The sequence below is a fragment of the Ranitomeya imitator genome, chromosome 2 (assembly GCF_032444005.1).
Source record: "Ranitomeya imitator isolate aRanImi1 chromosome 2, aRanImi1.pri, whole genome shotgun sequence".
In the NCBI taxonomy this organism is placed as follows: Eukaryota; Metazoa; Chordata; class Amphibia; order Anura; family Dendrobatidae; genus Ranitomeya; species Ranitomeya imitator.
In genome coordinates, this window is record NC_091283.1 from 23,253,956 (window position 1) to 23,272,828 (window position 18,873).

At 54.1% G+C, this 18,873-nt stretch overlaps 1 protein-coding gene across 1 annotated transcript; it reads left to right on the forward strand.

Annotated features, from left to right (window-relative positions):
- The first annotated feature begins 8,749 nt into the window (after nucleotides 1-8,749).
- On the forward strand, nucleotides 8,750-16,839 carry SLC1A5 (solute carrier family 1 member 5). Its single transcript, XM_069746139.1, has 8 exons — nucleotides 8,750-9,318; nucleotides 11,627-11,669; nucleotides 11,759-11,842; nucleotides 11,912-12,078; nucleotides 12,149-12,382; nucleotides 13,695-13,889; nucleotides 13,973-14,107; nucleotides 16,044-16,839. Exons 1-8 carry the CDS (start codon nucleotides 8,828-8,830, stop codon nucleotides 16,258-16,260), a joined length of 1,566 nt encoding a protein of 521 aa, XP_069602240.1. The 5' UTR covers nucleotides 8,750-8,827; the 3' UTR covers nucleotides 16,261-16,839.
- The last annotated feature ends 2,034 nt before the right edge of the window (nucleotides 16,840-18,873 follow it).

The following is an 18,873-nucleotide window of genomic DNA, read 5'->3' on the forward strand; positions in this document are numbered from 1 at the left end:
GGTACAGAGGGCGTGTGCCAGCTGCGGAGGGTGCGGGGTGCAGAGGGTGAGTGCCAGCAGCGGAGGGTGCGGGGTACAGAGGGCGTGTGCCAGCTGCGGAGGGTGCGGGGTACAGAGGGCGTGTGCCAGCTGCGGAGGGTGTGGGGTACAGAGGGCGTGTGCCAGCAGCGGAGGGTGTGGGGTACAGAGGGTAAGTGCCAGCAGCGGAGGGTGCAGGGTACAGAGGGTAAGTGCCAGCAGCGGAGGGTGTGGGGTACAGAGGGCGAGTGTCACTAGCAAAGGATGCAGGGTACAGAGGGTGTGTGCCAGCTGCGGAGGGTGCGGGGTACAGAGGGTGATGCCAGCAGCGGAGGGTGCAGGGTACAGAGGGTGATGCCAGCAGCGGAGGGTGCGGGGTACAGAGGGTGATGCCAGCAGCGGAGGGTGCAGGGTACAGAGGGTGATGCCAGCAGCGGAGGGTGCGGGGTACAGAGGGTAAGTGCCAGCAGCGGAGGGTGCGGGGTACAGAGGGTGAGTGCCAGTAGCAGAGGGTGCTGGGTACAGAGGGTGAGTGCCAGCATCAGAGGGTGTGGGGTACAGAGGGCAATGCCAGCAGCGGAGGGTGCGGGGTACAGAGGGTGAGTGCCAGCAGCGGAGGGTGCTGGGTACAGAGGGTGAGTGCCAGCAGCGGAGGGTGCAGGGTACAGAGGGTGATGCCAGCAGCGGAGGGTGCGGGGTACAGAGGGTGATGCCAGCAGCGGAGGGTGCGGGGTACAGAGGGTGAGTGCCAGTAGCAGAGGGTGCTGGGTACAGAGGGTGAGTGCCAGCAGCAGAGGGTGTGGGGTACAGAGGGCAATGCCAGCAGCGGAGGGTGCGGGGTACAGAGGGTAAGTGCCAGCAGCGGAGGGTGCTGGGTACAGAGGGTGAGTGCCAGCAGCGGAGGGTGCAGGGTACAGAGGGTGATGCCAGCAGCGGAGGGTGCGGGGTACAGAGGGTAAGTGCCAGCAGAGGAGGGTGCGGGGTACAGAGGGTGATGCCAGCAGCGGAGGGTGTGGGGTACAGAGGGTGAGTGCCAGTAGCAGAGGGTGCTGGGTACAGAGGGTGAGTGCCAGCAGCAGAGGGTGTGGGGTACAGAGGGCAATGCCAGCAGCAGAGGGTGCTGGGTACAGAGGGTGAGTGCCAGCAGCAGAGGGTGCTGGGTACAGAGGGTGAGTGCCAGCAGCAGAGGGTGCTGGGTACAGAGGGTGAGTGCCAGCAGCAGAGGGTGCTGGGTACAGAGGGTGAGTGCCAGCAGCGGAGGGTGCGGGGTACAGAGGGCGAGTGTCACTAGCAAAGGATGCAGGGTACAGAGGGCGTGTGCCAGCTGCGGAGGGTGTGGGGTACAGAGGGTGAGTGCCAGCAGCAGATCGTAGGGGATAGAGAGGGACAGAGGGTGAGTACCAGTAGGAGGGGGTGCTAAGTACAGAGGGCGATGCCAGCAGCGAACTGTGTGGGGTACAGAGGGCAAGTGCCAGGAGCGGAGGGTGCGGGGTACAGAGGGCGATGCCAGCCGCGGAGGGTGCGGGGTACAGAGGACGATGCCAGCAGCGGAGGGTGCTGGGTACAGAGGGCGATGCCAGCAGCGGAGGGTGCTGGGTACAGAGGGCGATGCCAGCAGCGGGGGATGCAGGGTACAGAGGGCGATGCCAGCAGCGGAGGGTGCGGGGTACAGAGGGCGATGCCAGCAGCGGAAGGTGCGGGGTACAGAGGGCGATGCCAGCAGCGGAGGGTGCGGGGTACAGAGGGTGATGCCAGCAGCGGAGGGTGCGGGGTACAGAGGGTAAGTGCCAGCAGCGGAGGGTGCGGGGTACAGAGGGTGATGCCAGCAGCGGAGGGTGCGGGGTACAGAGGGTGATGCCAGCAGCGGAGGGTGCAGGGTACAGAGGGCGATGCCAGCAGCGGAGGGTGCGGGGTACAGAGGGCGATGCCAGCAGCCAGGGCTGCCACTAGAAATTTCGGGGCCACATACTGGCAAAATTTTCGGGGCCCCCTTGAGACTCCGCCCAGGCTCCACCCCAGCCCCGCCTCCACGCTCCACCCCTCGAACTGTCCACAGTCCCACCGCTCTCTCTTGGAAAAACTCCACTTCTCACCTATCACACATTAACAGTTCCCATCACCAGTTTTGGCCAAAAGATTTTTTAAGCCGCCACCATAACACGGTAGACACTTTTGGCCGGGCCCTACTCTACTATAACCTATTAAATATTTGTTAAAATATGCAATACAATTTAGGTATATTTTTATTTATTTTTCAATGTTTAAAATGACCAATAATATCACATACAAGGAACAAATACCACAACACCACAACAACCACATATTACCACCACAGTGATCGAATAATATCATATACAAGGAACAAATACCACAACACCATGACCAGACCACATATTACCACCACAAAGTGACCGAATACTACAATTCTGATCAGTAATTAAAAAAAAAAGCACCATACTATCACCATAAGTGCCATTATACACAGGAGATCTGTACTTAGTATGCAGTGTCTGTGTACAGGTAATACAGTGATCACTAGTGAAATTATACACAGGAGCTCTGTATATAGTATACAGTGTATAGTGTCAGTGTATAGGTAACACACTGACTCACCAGTGATGTCTCTAGGTGAAGTCCTTCATCTTTCATCCAGCACAGACCGTCATCATTTCATCCAGCCAGGGCTCTTCTCAGCAGGAAATAACACAGTTATCTCGAGCTCCGCTTGAAGAACACATTACTTAATTTTTCACAACTTCTACATTACACCACATGAAGAAAAAGAGGCCACATAGTATCACTCTATACAGTAACAGGACCGCCCCCTCATTTAAAACAGTATACTCAAAAAATAAAATAAATTAATCACTGCAGTAATAATATCCCTAAATTAGCCCCTATGGTAATAATATTCCCCATCCTGGCCACCGTGTGTCTCATTCCTGGCGTCAGCCATATGTTCTCCCATCCTGCCCTCATGAGTATCCATCCTGCCCCATGTGATCTCTCCATCCGGCCCCATCTGTCTCCATCATATCCATCCTGCCCCATGATCCTGCATGATCTGTCTCCAATTCTGCCCCCAGTGTCTCCAATCATGCCCCAGGTCTCCATTCTGCCCCCTATGTCTCCAACCATGCCCCTGTGTCTGCAATTCTGCCACTTGTCTCCAATTATGCCCCCTGTGTCTCCATTCTGCCCCATCTGTCTCTAATCCTCACCCATCTGTCTCCAGTCATGCCCCCATGTCTTTCATCCTGCCCCGTGTCTCCAATCATGCCCCGTATCTCCATTCTGCCCCGTGTCTCGCATTCTGCCCCTGTGTCCAGCATTCTGCCCCAATGTCCAGCATTCTGCCCCCGGGTCTCACATTCTGCCCCTGTCACTGTGTCCAGCATTCTGCCCCTGTCACTGTGTCCAGCATTCTGCCCCTGTCACTGTGTCCAGCATTCTGCCCCTGTCACTGTGTCCAGCATTCTGCCCCTGTCACTGTGTCCAGCATTCTGCCCCTGTCACTGTGTCCAGCATTCTGCCCCTGTCACTGTGTCCAGCATTCTGCCCCTGTCACTGTGTCCAGCATTCTGCCCCTGTCACTGTGTCCAGCATTCTGCCCCTGTCACTGTGTCCAGCATTCTGCCCCTGTCACTGTGTCCAGCATTCTGCCCCTGTCACTGTGTCCAGCATTCTGCCCCTGTCACTGTGTCCAGCATTCTGCCCCTGTCACTGTGTCCAGCATTCTGCCCCTGTCACTGTGTCCAGCATTCTGCCCCACTGTGTCCAGCATTTCTGCCCCACTGTGTACAGCATTCTGCCCCACTGTGTCCAGCATTTCTGCCCCACTGTGTTCAGCATTTCTGCCCCACTGTGTTCAGCATTTCTGCCCACCTGTGTCCAGCATTCTGGCCCACTGTGTCCAGCTTTCTGCCCCCCCGTGTCCAGCTTTCTGCCCCCCCCCCGTGTCCAGCTTTCTGCCCCCCCCCGTGTCCAGCTTTCTGCCCCCCCCCCGTGTCCAGCTTTCTGCCCCCCCGTGTCCAGCTTTCTGCCCCCACTGTGTCCAGCTTTCTGCCCCCACTGTGTCCAGCATTCTGCCCCCACTGTGTCCAGCATTCTGCCCCCACTGTGTCCAGCATTCTGCCCCCACTGTGTCCAGCATTCTGCCCCCACTGTGTCCAGCATTCTGCCCCCACTGTGTCCAGCATTCTGCCCCACTGTGTCCAGCATTCTGCCCCACTGTGTCCAGCATTCTGCCCCACTGTGTCCAGCATTCTGCCCCACTGTGTCCAGCATTCTGCCCCACTGTGTCCAGCATTCTGCCCCACTGTGTCCAGCATTCTGCCCCCCCGTGTCCAGCATTCTGCCCCCCCGTGTCCAGCTTTCTGCCCCCCCGTGTCCAGCTTTCTGCCCCCCCGTGTCCAGCTTTCTGCCCCCCCCCCCCGTGTCCAGCTTTCTGCCCCCCCCCCCGTGTCCAGCTTTCTGCCCCCCCCTGTGTCCAGCTTTCTGCCCCCCCCTGTGTCCAGCTTTCTGCCCCCACTGTGTCCAGCATTCTGCCCCCACTGTGTCCAGCATTCTGCCCCCACTGTGTCCAGCATTCTGCCCCCACTGTGTCCAGCATTCTGCCCCCACTGTGTCCAGCATTCTGCCCCCACTGTGTCCAGCATTCTGCCCCCACTGTGTCCAGCATTCTGCCCCCACTGTGTCCAGCATTCTGCCCCCACTGTGTCCAGCATTCTGCCCCCACTGTGTCCAGCATTCTGCCCCCACTGTGTCCAGCATTCTGCCCCCACTGTGTCCAGCATTCTGCCCCCACTGTGTCCAGCATTCTGCCCCCACTGTGTCCAGCATTCTGCCCCCACTGTGTCCAGCATTCTGCCCCCACTGTGTCCAGCATTCTGCCCCCACTGTGTCCAGCATTCTGCCCCCACTGTGTCCAGCATTCTGCCCCCACTGTGTCCAGCATTCTGCCCCCACTGTGTCCAGCATTCTGCCCCCACTGTGTCCAGCATTCTGCCCCCACTGTGTCCAGCATTCTGCCCCCACTGTGTCCAGCATTCTGCCCCCACTGTGTCCAGCATTCTGCCCCCACTGTGTCCAGCATTCTGCCCCCACTGTGTCCAGCATTCTGCCCCCACTGTGTCCAGCATTCTGCCCCCACTGTGTCCAGCATTCTGCCCCCACTGTGTCCAGCATTCTGCCCCCACTGTGTCCAGCATTCTGCCCCCACTGTGTCCAGCATTCTGCCCCCACTGTGTCCAGCATTCTGCCCCCACTGTGTCCAGCATTCTGCCCCCACTGTGTCCAGCATTCTGCCCCCACTGTGTCCAGCATTCTGCCCCCACTGTGTCCAGCATTCTGCCCCCACTGTGTCCAGCATTCTGCCCCCACTGTGTCCAGCATTCTGCCCCCACTGTGTCCAGCATTCTGCCCCCACTGTGTCCAGCATTCTGCCCCCACTGTGTCCAGCATTCTGCCCCCACTGTGTCCAGCATTCTGCCCCCACTGTGTCCAGCATTCTGCCCCCACTGTGTCCAGCATTCTGCCCCCACTGTGTCCAGCATTCTGCCCCCACTGTGTCCAGCATTCTGCCCCCACTGTGTCCAGCATTCTGCCCCCACTGTGTCCAGCATTCTGCCCCCACTGTGTCCAGCATTCTGCCCCCACTGTGTCCAGCATTCTGCCCCCACTGTGTCCAGCATTCTGCCCCCACTGTGTCCAGCATTCTGCCCCCACTGTGTCCAGCATTCTGCCCCCACTGTGTCCAGCATTCTGCCCCCACTGTGTCCAGCATTCTGCCCCCACTGTGTCCAGCATTCTGCCCCCACTGTGTCCAGCATTCTGCCCCCACTGTGTCCAGCATTCTGCCCCCACTGTGTCCAGCATTCTGCCCCCACTGTGTCCAGCATTCTGCCCCCACTGTGTCCAGCATTCTGCCCCACTGTGTCCAGCCCGCACGTCAATAGCGTTAAACAGCTGTAGCGCCGGCCGCCGGCACCGCTAAGGGCCCGGTTCAGCCTGCGGCTGCCGGTAGGGGCCCGGTGAGCAGGTAAGAGGGGGCCCGATGCGGGCCCCCTCTGCTCACCGGGCCCCATACGCCAGTCACGGCTGTAATGCCCTGATGGCGGCCCTGCCAGCAGCGGAGGGTGCGCGGGTGAGAAGTGCGCACAGAAAGCACCCATCATCCCTCACTGTGAGGGCCAGTGCCAGGCCTGAGGGGCAGATTACACAGGGATTATTGTGGAGGGTTGGCAGGCCGCGGCGCAGGGTGTGGTGTTCTGTTCTTAGCAGGATTCCATCGCCCCTGTTCTGGGGATTGTGAGATCTTTGCTCTTCCTTAGTTGCAATGTTAGTGGGCCGGGGGTATTTTGTGCCCCCCGTGGTTACAGCGGCCGGAGGGGAATGTTCGGGTCTCCTCATTCGTACCCATGGGGCAGGTGAACAGACGCCACGTCTGCGCCCGATGACTGGCACATTGCAGCAGCGCGGGCAGCGGCGTCACCCTGTAATGAGCCGCTTGGGTTATTATCCCAGGATTTCTGAAAATCTCCCCGGAGGCTACAAATCTGCAGCTTTATAGGGAGCGTCCTCATGTCTGGCGGCAGACATTCTCCGCCGCTGCTGTGTGTCTATCACTATGAGAACACATCACTGCGCAGGTAGCTGCGTACCCGGCGTACAACACTACTCTGCAGCCCGACCACATGCGAATGAATGAGATCAGTAAACAGCAGGTGTGGCCCCAGGGGTCATCAGCCTGCAGAAACAAGGGTTAATAATATCCTGCACTTAGGGTCAATTTATGGAATCTGACAAAGGGGCGGGGCATAGAAAAGGGAGTGGCTTATATTTTACTCCTACTGGGGGAGAGGCTCCTGCTGCAGCCATGTGGCCTTTACACAGCAGTATTATATTAGCAGTGTATGGCAGTATTATTTCAGTACTGTACAGTGGTATCGTCACTGATGTGCTGCAGTATTGTCGCTGTCGGGCGATGTTATATGGCGGTGTTACGCAGCATTGTACCGTTTATCCTGCTCTTTGTTATCGCTCATTGCTGCGACCGCTCCGTTTTATAGTTTTGTTTTTCTCACTTTTCCCCTTTGCTCTGGATTCGGGGAGTTCAGATCAGACGTCCGGAGTCGCCACGTCCGCACTCGATATTAAATATAACGCTCTAGTGGGAGGAACATAACCCCCAGCCGCCATGACGCCTGCTGGGGGTTATATTACTATCATTATTAAGGTGCTGCGGAATATGTTGGCGCTATATAAATAAAGAGATTATTATTATTATTGCACTTTCTGATTGATGACATCTTGATCGGCGCTGATCGATCCTCCGCTACAAATAAATTCAGCTCAAAAGAACCCGATTCTAAGCGACAACGGGGCGGAGCTATGCAAATCAGCTCAAATAACAGTGATAATAATAATAATTTTTATTTATATAGCGCCAACATATTCCGCAGCGCTTTACAAATTATAGAGGGGACTTGTACATACAATAGACATTACAGCATAACAGAAATATAGTTCAAAACAGATACCAGGAGGAATGAGGGCCCTGCTGCTCGCAAGCTACAAACTATGGGGAAAAGGGGAGACACGAGAGGTGGATGGTAACAATTGCTTTAGTTATTCGGACCGGCCATAGTGTAAGGCTCGGGTGTTCATGTAAAGCTGCATGAACCAGTTACCTGCCTAAGTATGTAGCAGTACAGACACAGAGGGCTATTAACTGCATAAAGTGAATGAGAACATTTTTTTTTTTAAATAGGCCACACAGGGATCCACACAGGGATACGTGTATGTGGGGGTCATTACATGTCAGCAATAAGGCCACAGGGACTGCGGAGCCAAAGTCCCATCATGCCTGGCTTTATATCTGTTGCAGAAGAACCACAAGTCCCAGCCGATCATACTAGCAGTTCAATACATTACAAGGAGAGATATAAAATGTGCCAGGCCTCCGCCAGCGCTGCTCCTCTGTTAACCCTTCCATTATCCATCCCATCTCCCAGGTATAATCCTGGGGTCTTCTCAGGGGGCAGCGGGGGCTTCCGGCTCCAGGGTCCATGTGATACCCCCAATACCCGCCCCGGTTTGTGTCTTGGGGTCTCTCCTCTGTCCTTGATAGACATTGCAGTATGTAGTGCAAGCGATCGAACATTCACAGGTTAAAGTCCCTTATGGGGACTAAAAAAATTATAGTAAAAAAAAAAAATGTTTTTAAAAATGTTTTAAATAATAGAATAATAAATAGCAATACTAATAATAAATAGCAATAATAATAATAATACATTGAAAAATTAGAATTTATCATACTGAGGATCGCCGGGTCCCTACAAGTCCGATCTATGAAAATATTGTCTGTACAAGTCCCCTCTAAAATGTGAAGTGCTGCGGAATATGTTGGCGCTATAGAAATACAATTCTCATTATATTTAACTCATAAGGGTAAAGTCCTTTAAAAATAAAAATACTTATTAAAACAACAAACGTTTTGCTGGATGCACCTCACCCAAAAATGCAATAAAAAGTGACAAAAATGTCCCCAGAAATAAAAGTAACAAAGTGACAAGTTTGGGAAGAATCAGAGGGGAAAAAAAGGAAAACTGTGGCAGGAAAGGGTTAAAAAAAAGCTTACACCCCAGACACACCTCCTCTAGTTTCCGCCTGCGTTGCGTCAGTGTTGACAGGCCACGCCCCCTCAGTATAAGAGCGGCCCCCCACCGCGTTCCTCGCTCACTAGAAGCGGCAGCGGGCGGTGCACGTCACGTGCGGGTCTCCGGCTACAGACACGTGTCCCGGCATCATGAAGGAATGTAACGGAGGAGACCCGCCGGTGCCCCCCGGCCTGCACCGGCCCCAGAAGGACTCCTCTTCCTGCTGCGCCCGCACCCGGCGCTTCCTCGGCGGCAATGCCCTGGTGCTGCTGACCGTGGCCGGGGTGCTGGCGGGCGCGGCGCTGGGGATGGGGGTCCGGCAGCTGGAGCTGAACGCGGCGCAGATCTCCCGCTTCTCGTTCCCCGGGGAGCTGCTGCTGCGGCTGCTGAAGATGATCATCCTGCCGCTGGTGGTCTGCAGCCTGGTGTCCGGGGCCGCCTCCCTGCAGCCCTCCGCCCTGGGGAAGCTCGGCGGCTGGGCGCTGCTCTTCTTCCTGGTCACCACCCTGCTCGCCTCCGGCCTGGGGGTCTGCCTGGCGCTGCTCATCCGGCCCGGGGACGGCGCCGAGGCCAAGCTCGGGGCGGACGGCGACATCCCGGAGAAGAAGGAGGTGGTGGACTCCTTCCTGGACCTCGTGCGGTGAGTTACGGGCGACGGAGGGGGAAACGGGCGAGAAGTGTGGGGTGAGGAGCCAGGAGACAGAGGGGGAAGTGCGAGGAGCCTGGAGACAGAGGGGGAAGTGTGAGGAGCCGGGAGACAGAGGGGGAAGTGTGAGGAGCCGGGAGACAGAGGGGGAAACGGGGCGAGGAGCCGGGAGACAGAGGGGGAAACGGGGCGAGGAGCCGGGAGACAGAGGGGGAAGTGTGAGGAGCCGGGAGACAGAGGGGGAAGTGCGAGGAGCCGGGAGACAGAGGGGGAAGTGCGAGGAGCCGGGAGACAGAGGGGGAAGTGCGAGGAGCCGGGAGACAGAGGGGGAAGTGCGAGGAGCCGGGAGACAGAGGGGGAAGTGCGAGGAGCCGGGAGACAGAGGGGGAAGTGCGAGGAGCCGGGAGACAGAGGGGGAAGTGTGAGGAGCCGGGAGACAGAGGGGGAAGTGCGAGGAGCCGGGAGACAGAGGGGGAAGTGCGAGGAGCCGGGAGACAGAGGGGGAAGTGCGAGGAGCCGGGAGACAGAGGGGGAAGTGCGAGGAGCCGGGAGACAGAGGGGGAAACGGGGCGAGGAGCCGGGAGACAGAGGAAGAAGTGTGAGGAGCCGGGAGACAGAGGAAGAAGTGTGAGGAGCCGGGAGACAGAGGGGGAAGTGCGAGGAGCCGGGAGACAGAGGGGGAAATGCGAGGAGCCGGGAGACAGAGGGGGAAGTGCGAGGAGCCGGGAGACAGAGGGGGAAGTGCGAGGAGCCGGGAGACAGAGGGGGAAGTGCGAGGAGCCGGGAGACAGAGGGTGAAGTGTGAGGAGCCGGGAGACAGAGGGGGAAGTGTGAGGAGCCGGGAGACAGAGGGGGAAGTGTGAGGAGCAGGGAGACAGAGGGGGAAGTGTGAGGAGCCGGGAGACAGAGGGGGAAGTGTGAGGAGCCGGGAGACAGAGAGGGGAAGTGTGAGGAGCCGGGAGACAGAGGAAGAAGTGTGAGGAGCCGGGAGACAGAGGAAGAAGTGTGAGGAGCCGGGAGACAGAGGAAGAAGTGTGAGGAGCCGGGAGACAGAGGGGGAAGTGTGAGGAGCCGGGAGACAGAGGAAGAAGTGTGAGGAGCCGGGAGACAGTGGGAGAACCGGGGTGAGAAGTCGGGAGACAGAGGGGGAACCGGGTGTGAGGAGCTGGGAGACAGAGGGGGAACCGGGCGAGAAGTGTGGGGTGAGGAGCCGGGAGACAGAGGAAGAAGTGTGAGGAGACGGGAGACAGAGGGGGAACCGGGGCGAGAAGTGTGGGGTGAGGAGCCGGGAGACAGAGGAAGAAGTGTGGGGTGAGGAGCCGGGTGACAGAGGGAGAACTGTGAGGAGCCGGGTGACAGAGGGAGAACTGTGAGGAGCCGGGTGACAGAGGGAGAACTGTGAGGAGCCGGGTGACAGAGGGAGAACTGTGAGGAGCCGGGTGACAGAGGGAGAACTGTGAGGAGCCGGGTGACAGAGGGAGAACTGTGAGGAGCCGGGTGACAGAGGGAGAACTGTGAGGAGCCGGGTGACAGGGAGAACTGTGGGGTGAGGAGCTGGGTGACAGAGGCAGAACTGTGAGGAGCCGGGTGACAGAGGGAGAACTGTGAGGAGCCGGGTGACAGAGGGAGAACTGTGGGGTGAGGAGCCGGGAGACAGAGGAGGAACCGGAGCTAGAAGCCAGGGACTGAGGGAGAACTGTGAGGAGCCGGGTGACAGAGGGGAAGCTGTGAGGCGAGGATCCGGGTTACAGAGGGGGAGCTGTGGGGCGAGGATCCGGGTGATAGAGGGTGAGCTGTGGGGCGAGGAGTGAACTTGGATGTAGATGATGGGGGTTGCTGTATCTTCGGTTGTTGGTACCAGGTGGGAGCTGTAGTTGTGGATTGAGGGGTGCAGATGATATTGGGGTCTTGGTTAGATGAGGCTCTGGTGTTACGGAGTTGCCGCGCCCCCTCATGCTTCCTCTGCATTCAGCTGATGCAATGTTGACTGTGGATTGTGTGAGACACGTGGGGGGGCTGGCTGTGGTGACGACTTGTGGGGGGGGCTGGCTGTGGTGACATCGCCAGCCGCTCATTGTTTCCCTCCTGCGTCACTCGTGGTCTCTGGTTACACGGTCCGGGATGTTCCTCCTGATGTCAGAGCGGGGTCCGGCCTCTTGTTGTCTGACTACAGGCTGTTATCGTCCGGTCTGGCTGCTACGGGCGGACATGTTTGCCTGTGTGCTGACTGTGCTTGTCTGCAGCTTCTCGTCCTGACAGACGGATGTCACTTCCATGTCTGAAGTTCGTCTTTTCTCCACAGAAACATCTTCCCTTCGAACTTGGTGTCGGCCGCCTTCCAGTCGGTGAGTTTGGTGGCCCCCCGAGCTGTGGGTGGGCTGTAGTGGCGGCTCCTGCGAGCTGCAGCGCTGTGACCTGTGCGTTTCTCTTGCAGTACTCCACCTCCTATACCTGGGAACACCGCAATGGCTCCCGCATCAATGTGTCCGAGGCCGCCGACATGAACAGTACGATCCAGGTGAGCGGTCGCAGCCATCGTCCACCATCGTCCCCACGCTGCCTGTGTCTCACAGCTTGTGTCCTCTAGGTGCCCTACGGTAAAGAGGTGGAGGGCATGAACATCCTGGGCCTGGTGGTCTTCGCCATCGTCTTTGGGGTTGCGCTGCGCAAGTTGGGGGAAGAGGGAGAGATTCTCATCAAGTTCTTCAACTCCTTTAATGAGGCCACGATGGTGCTGGTGACCTGGATCATGTGGTAGGTGCCGCAGACGTGGCCGCTGCTCAGGCTGTCACTGCCTCCGGCTAAATGTCTGTCTGCTTCCCAGGTACGCACCGCTCGGTATCATGTTCCTGGTGGCTGGAAAGATTGTGGAGATGGAAGACGTGGTGCAACTATTCACCAGCCTGGGCAAGTACATCTGCTGCTGCCTCGTGGGCCACGCCATCCACGGCCTCATCGTCCTGCCACTCATCTACTTCGCCTTCACCCGGAAGAACCCGTACCGCTTTCTTTGGGGCATCATCAGTGCTCTGGCCACAGCATTTGGAACGTCTTCTAGGTGAGGTTGTCAAGCGGGTAGTGATGTGTACACAGAATAGTGAGTGCAGCTCTGGAGGATAATACAGAAAGTAACTCTGGATCAGTAATGTATGTACAGTGACTGCACCAGCAGAATAGTGAGTGCAGCTCTGGGGTATAATACAGGATGTAACTTAGGATCAGTAATGTATGTACACAGTGACTGCACCAGCAGAAAAGTGAGTGCAGCTCTGGGGTATAATACAGGAGGTAACTCAGGATCAGTAATGTAATGTATGTACACAGTGACTGCACCAGCAGAATAGTGAGTGCAGCTCTGGAGTGTAATGCAGGATGTAACTCAGGATCAGTAATGTAATGTATGTACACAGTGACTGCACCAGCAGAATAGTGAGTGCAGCTCTGGGGTATAATACAGGATGTAACTCAGGATCAGTAATGTATGTACACAGTGACTGCACCAGCAGAAAAGTGAGTGCAGCTCTGGGGTATAATACAGGGTGTAACTCCGGATCAGTAATGTAATGTATGCACACAGTGACTGCACCAGCAGAATAGTGAGTGCAGCTCTGGGGTATAATACAGGATGTAACTCAGGATCAGTAATGTATGTACACAGTGACTGCACCAGCAGAAAAGTGAGTGCAGCTCTGGGGTATAATACAGGAGGTAACTCAGGATCAGTAATGTAATGTATGTACACAGTGACTGCACCAGCAGAATAGTGAGTGCAGCTCTGGAGTGTAATGCAGGATGTAACTCGGGATCAGTAATGTAATGTATGTACACAGTGACTGCACCAGCAGAATAGTGAGTGCATCTCTGGGGTATAATACAGGATGTAACTCAGGATCAGTAATGTATGTACACAGTGACTGCACCAGCAGAAAAGTGAGTGCAGCTCTGGGGTATAATACAGGGTGTAACTCCGGATCAGTAATGTAATGTATGTACACAGTGACTGCACCAGCAGAATAGTGAGTGCAGCTCTGGGGTATAATACAGGATGTAACTCAGGATCAGTAATGTAATGTATGTACATAGTGACTGCACCAGCAGAAAAGTGAGTGCAGCTCTGGGGTATAATACAGGGTGTAACTCCGGATCAGTAATGTAATATATGTACACAGTGACTGCACCAGCAGAATAGTGAGTGCAGCTCTGGAGTATAATACAGGATGTAACTCAGGATCAGTAATGTAATGTATGTACACAGTGACTGCTCCAGCAGAATAGTGAGTGCAGCTCTGGAGTTTTATCCTGATGTCATCGCCTTTGTTTAGTGGTCCATGTGTTGTGCTGTAGTGTTACGTCCTCTGCTCTTTCTGTAGCTCGGCCACCCTCCCTCTGATGATGAAATGTGTGGAAGAGAGGAATGGCGTTTCTAAGCAGATCAGTAGATTCATCCTCCCCATCGGTGCCACAGTTAACATGGACGGCGCGGCGTTATTCCAGTGTGTGGCGGCCGTCTTCATTGCGCAGCTTAATAACCATCCCCTGGACTTCATCCAGATCATCACCATCCTGTGAGTGCGGTGCTCGGAGCGGCTTCTCTCCTGACCAGGGGCCACGTATCTGGATCTGACCTTTCCTCTTCACTGTCTCCCAGGGTCACGGCCACAGCGTCCAGTGTGGGGGCTGCGGGGATCCCGGCGGGCGGCGTGCTGACACTCGCTATCATTCTCGAGGCGGTGGGGCTGCCCACTAATGACATCTCCCTCATCCTGGCTGTGGACTGGTTGGTGTAAGTATCGGCCTTTGGTCTCTACAGTCTGCAGGGCCGAGCTCTGATGTAACGAGGGCAGTGGGGGAGCGGTTGCTGTAATCTGACACATGGGTGGAAATAATCCACACTATTACTCAACATCGGCCACAAGTTGAAATGTAAAAATGTTCAATACCTGTGTAGGGTGGAATCGATTCTTTAAAGCGCCTTAATCACATGGGCCAAAACTGCAGCGTGACTGTGTGTGATGGAATCCATCAGTGCGTGGGTGTTCAGAGAGCAAAGATACACTGCTCAAAAAAAATAAAGGGAACACTTAAACACCAGAATATAACTCCAAATAAATCAAACTTCTGTGAAATCAAACTGTCCACTTAGAAAGCAACACTGACAATCAATTTCACATGCTGTTGTGCAAATGGAATAGACAACAGATGGAAATTATTGGCAATTATCAAGACACACTCAATAAGCAGTGGTTCTGCAGGTGGGGACCACAGACCACATCTCAGTACCAATGTTTTCTGGCTGATGTTTTGGTCACTCTTGGATGTTGGTTGTGCTTTCACACTTGTGGTAGTATGAGACGGACTCTACAACCCACACAAGTGGCTCAGGTAGTGCAGCTCATCCAGGATGGCACATCAATGCAAGCTGTGGCAAGAAGGTTTGCCGTGTCTGTCAGCGTAGTGTCCAGAGGCTGGAGGCTCTACCAGGAGACAGGCCAGTACACCAAGAGACGTGGAGAGAGCCGTAGGAGGGCAACACCCCAGCAGCAGGACCACTACCTCAGCCTTTGTGCAAGGAGGAGCACTGCCAGAGCCCTGCAAAATGACCTCCAGCAGGCCACAAATGTGCATGTGTCTGCACAAATGGTTAGAAAATGATTCCATGAGGATGGTCTGAGGGCCCGACATCCACAGATGGGGGTTGTGCTCACAGCCCAACACCGTGCAGGATGTTTGGCATTGCCACAGAACGTCAGGATTGGCAAATTCGCCCTGGGTTCCTCCTCATGCAGGACAATGCTAGACCTCATGTGGCTGGAGTGTCAGCAGTTCCTGCAAGATGAAGGCATCGAAGCTATTGACTGGCCCGCCCGTTCCCCAGACCTGAATCTGATTGAACACATCTGGGACATCATGTCTCGCACCATCCACCAGCATCATGTTGCACCACAGACTGTCCAGGAGTTGGTGGATGCTTTAGTCCAGGTCTGGTAGAAGATCCCTCAGGAGACCATCTGCCGCCTCATCAGGAGCATGCCCAGGCGTTGTAGGGAAGTCATACAGGCACGTGGAGGCCACACACACTACTGAGCATCATTTCCTTGTCTTGAGGCATTTCCACTGAAGTTGGATCAGCCTGCAATTTGATTTTCCACTTTTTGAACATCCTTCCTACTCCAGACCTCCGTGGCATATTCATTTTCATTGATAATTATGTTTTATTGTTCTGAACACATTCCACTATGTAATGGATACAAATTAGCAAATTGAATATTTCATTCAGAGATATCTAGGATGTGTTTGTTTGTTTTTTGAGCAGTGTATATAGCAACAATGAAATACAAGTCTCCAGACTAATCCACTATCCACAACACAGGGCTGGAGTTGAAGAGCTGTAGAGTCCAGCACCGCAACATAAGGCTGGTGTGAATGTGACAAGGTTTAGCTGGTTCTCCTCTAAGCTCTCTAAAACACAAGGGTGAATGCGATCAGATCTTCAGGTGTTGGGACCAGACGCTGTAATCTGATTGATTTTCTGGGTGACTGTACAAAGCCTGGTCCACAGGCAACTCTGCCTGCCCGTTAGTTACTACTTGTCCACAAGCTTACTGCTTTCTTTCAACCAGCAGTAGTGGGAGTTCAGCTCTGGAGTATAATTATTACAGTGTGCAGGGATGAGTCTGAGCGCTCTGCCATTATATTAACACCACTTTTGTTTCCCCCAGTGACCGCACTTGTACGATTCTGAATGTAGAGGGAGATGCGTTTGGTGCCGGCCTTCTCCAGGTTTATAGCGACCGGACTGCAAAAACCAGCGGTGACGACGTGGCCTTAACATCGGTCCGTGTGGTGGAGGATGAGCCAGAAGGCAACCCCCTCCTGAAGGACGCATGCGTGGTGGTGGACGGCTACAGCCCTTCAGAGAAGGAGTCCACCATGTGAGGCCGAGCGTGGTGACCTCTGGACTTGTTTAGGTCGAGGGCAGTTTTATTTTTTTATATTATATTATTTTTTTTACCTGGATTTTAACTTATGCTGCATCTTCGGGGCAATTGGGTTCATTTTCTGTCAATCTGAGCCCAGCGCTGCCTCCTTTACCTCCAATCACGGTGACGTAATTATCTGCCAGCAGGTCCTGCCTGTGTCCGCCATGCTGCATGGAGCCGTTTCCCAGGTTCCGCACTATTTTATACGTTTGTCGGGGACGTGAGTGTCTGTAACATTATTTTGGGAATATTTGATTTTTTTTTATTTTTGGGACCAAATTCACGTTTTGTATAATTACCGCCGTGGCTGCAGTGCGGTACAGAGGTCGTGGCTGTGATCGGCCCGCTCTACCGGGTCCACATGGGTGATTACTGCACACGGGGAAGCGGTCGCTGCTAATCAAGCACTGTACAGGACGTGTGTAATATGGAGTCTGTTACTTGTGATGATCCCCCAAATCTAAACAAAGTGTGAGTGATGGAGTGGATGATGAGAACGTAGTGCTCAATGAAGTAAAGACAAACAATCACATAATTGACTTTATTGTGCATTTTCTCCGTAACACATCCTGGATACAATGGTACTTTCCCTCTGAGCTGGTCCTAGGAGCTCAATCTGATCACTGCCACACTGTCTGGCTCCATCCTCCACTCATCAGTAAATGCTTGGGGGGGTGTAAAGTTCAACCCCCTAATTATGCCATAATCTGTGGGGGGCTTATAGCACCCACCAGTCTATTAAATGGCTGGATCAGCTCTAGACGTTCTGCTGGACTTGTAGCAATAGTGGTGCTGATGTTGGTCCCGGTTCAGGACTGCACACGATTCTCACTGCTCGGTGTGACGGGAGCTGACGCTTCATTGCCTTCTCTAAACTACCAACACACAAGTAATAGGCCGTACAGCAGGAACCACCAAAATACAGGGGCATCTCGCAAAATTAGAATATCAAAAAGTAAATTTCAGTTCTTAAATACAAAAGGTGAAACTCAGAATAATTACAATCTGTGTGAAGTCTCCACAATCAGTGATGGTTTGGGGAGCCATGTCATCTGCTGGTATAGGTCCACTGTGTTTTATCAAGACCAAAGTCAGCGCAGCCGTCTACCAGGACATTTTAGAGCACTTCATACTTCCCTCTGCCGACAAGCTTTATGGAGATGGAAATGTCATTCTCCAGCAGGACTTGGCCCCTGTCCACACTGCCAAAGGTACCAATACCTGGTGTAAAAACAACAGTATCACTGGGCTTGATTGGCAGCAAACTCACCTGACCTTAACCCCATAGAGAATCTATGGAGTATTGTCAAGAGGAAGATGAGACACCAGACCCAACAATGCAGACGAGCTGAAGGCTGCTATCAAAGCAACCTGGGCTTCCATAGCCCCTCAGCAGTGCCACAGGCTGATCGCCTCCATGCCACGCACATTGATGCAGTAATTGATGCAAAAGGAGCCGCGACCAAGTACTGAGGGCATTTACTGAACATACGTTTCATTAGGCCAACATTTCCGATTTTAAAATCATTTTTCAAGCTGGTGTTAAAGTATTCTGATTTACTGAGATAATGACTGTTGGGTTTTCATTGGCTGTAAGCCATAATCATCAACATTAACAGAAATAAACAGGTGAAATAGATCACTCTGTGTGTAATGACTCTATAGAATATACGAGTTTCACTTTTTGAATAGAAGAACTGAAATAAATTCACTATTTGATGATATTCTAGTTTTGTCAGACGCACCTGTAAGAACTCATTCTGAGGCTGCGGGTGATTCCCAGAACTGAACAGAAACATTGTGAGGATGAATAACACATGGATCCGGTTGGATCTGAACCTCTGCGCACTGTTACATTGTATCAGTGCAGGAACCAGGACGGAGGAGCTGTGTGCGGCCGAGCGATCCGCATACATATATGGAAGGATCGGGGTTGACGACGTCTTGTTCCTCTACTATATATGACCAGTGTTACGTACACCGCCATATACAGCTAGTGTCAGGTGCGGCTCCTCCGTGTACAGAACCGGATCAAACCCGTCTCTGCTTTTCTTAGACTCATATTCAAGGTCAGCGACGCCTTATCCTGTAGTGTAGCGCAGCGCTGCCCCCCAGTGGTTAAAGCCTTGAAGTGCAGGACTTATCAATACAGTATATACCTGTTATTCATACGGCCTCCGTCATCTGGAATGTATTAATTCAGTCTTGGCTACATTCTATTTTGGCAAATGCACATCTATCCAAACCTCACCGGAAAGGCCATGGGCAGTAAAATGCCCACTTTCCGTGGCTTATTTGTCTACATCGATAATAGCTGTGCAATAGTAAGGAAATCCTGAAAACATGATGTGTTGGGGCTCGTGGGGACTGGTGTTTGGGAAACACTGACCTAACTGGTTTTCACTTTTTGGATAAATGCCATTGCAGTTTGAGTCCTGGCCTGAACTGGAGCCAGAAAGCTACAAACGCTGCGAAGCCGTACAAGGCTATGTGATGAATAGATGTAGAATGTCACCCTGATATATAGTCACCTGGTCCCCTAGTAGATTCCTCCACTGCAGAGAAGACC

Excerpts from the sequence above, each read along its gene's own strand:
- SLC1A5 (XM_069746139.1), top strand. The coding sequence starts at position 8,828 with ATGAAGGAATGTAACGGAGGAGACCCGCCGGTGCCCCCCGGCCTGCAC. Across the intron at positions 11,843-11,911 it reads ACATGAACAGTACGATCCAG|GTGCCCTACGGTAAAGAGGT; the intron begins GTGAGCGGTCGC and ends TGTGTCCTCTAG. Across the intron at positions 12,383-13,694 it reads GCATTTGGAACGTCTTCTAG|CTCGGCCACCCTCCCTCTGA; the intron begins GTGAGGTTGTCA and ends CTCTTTCTGTAG.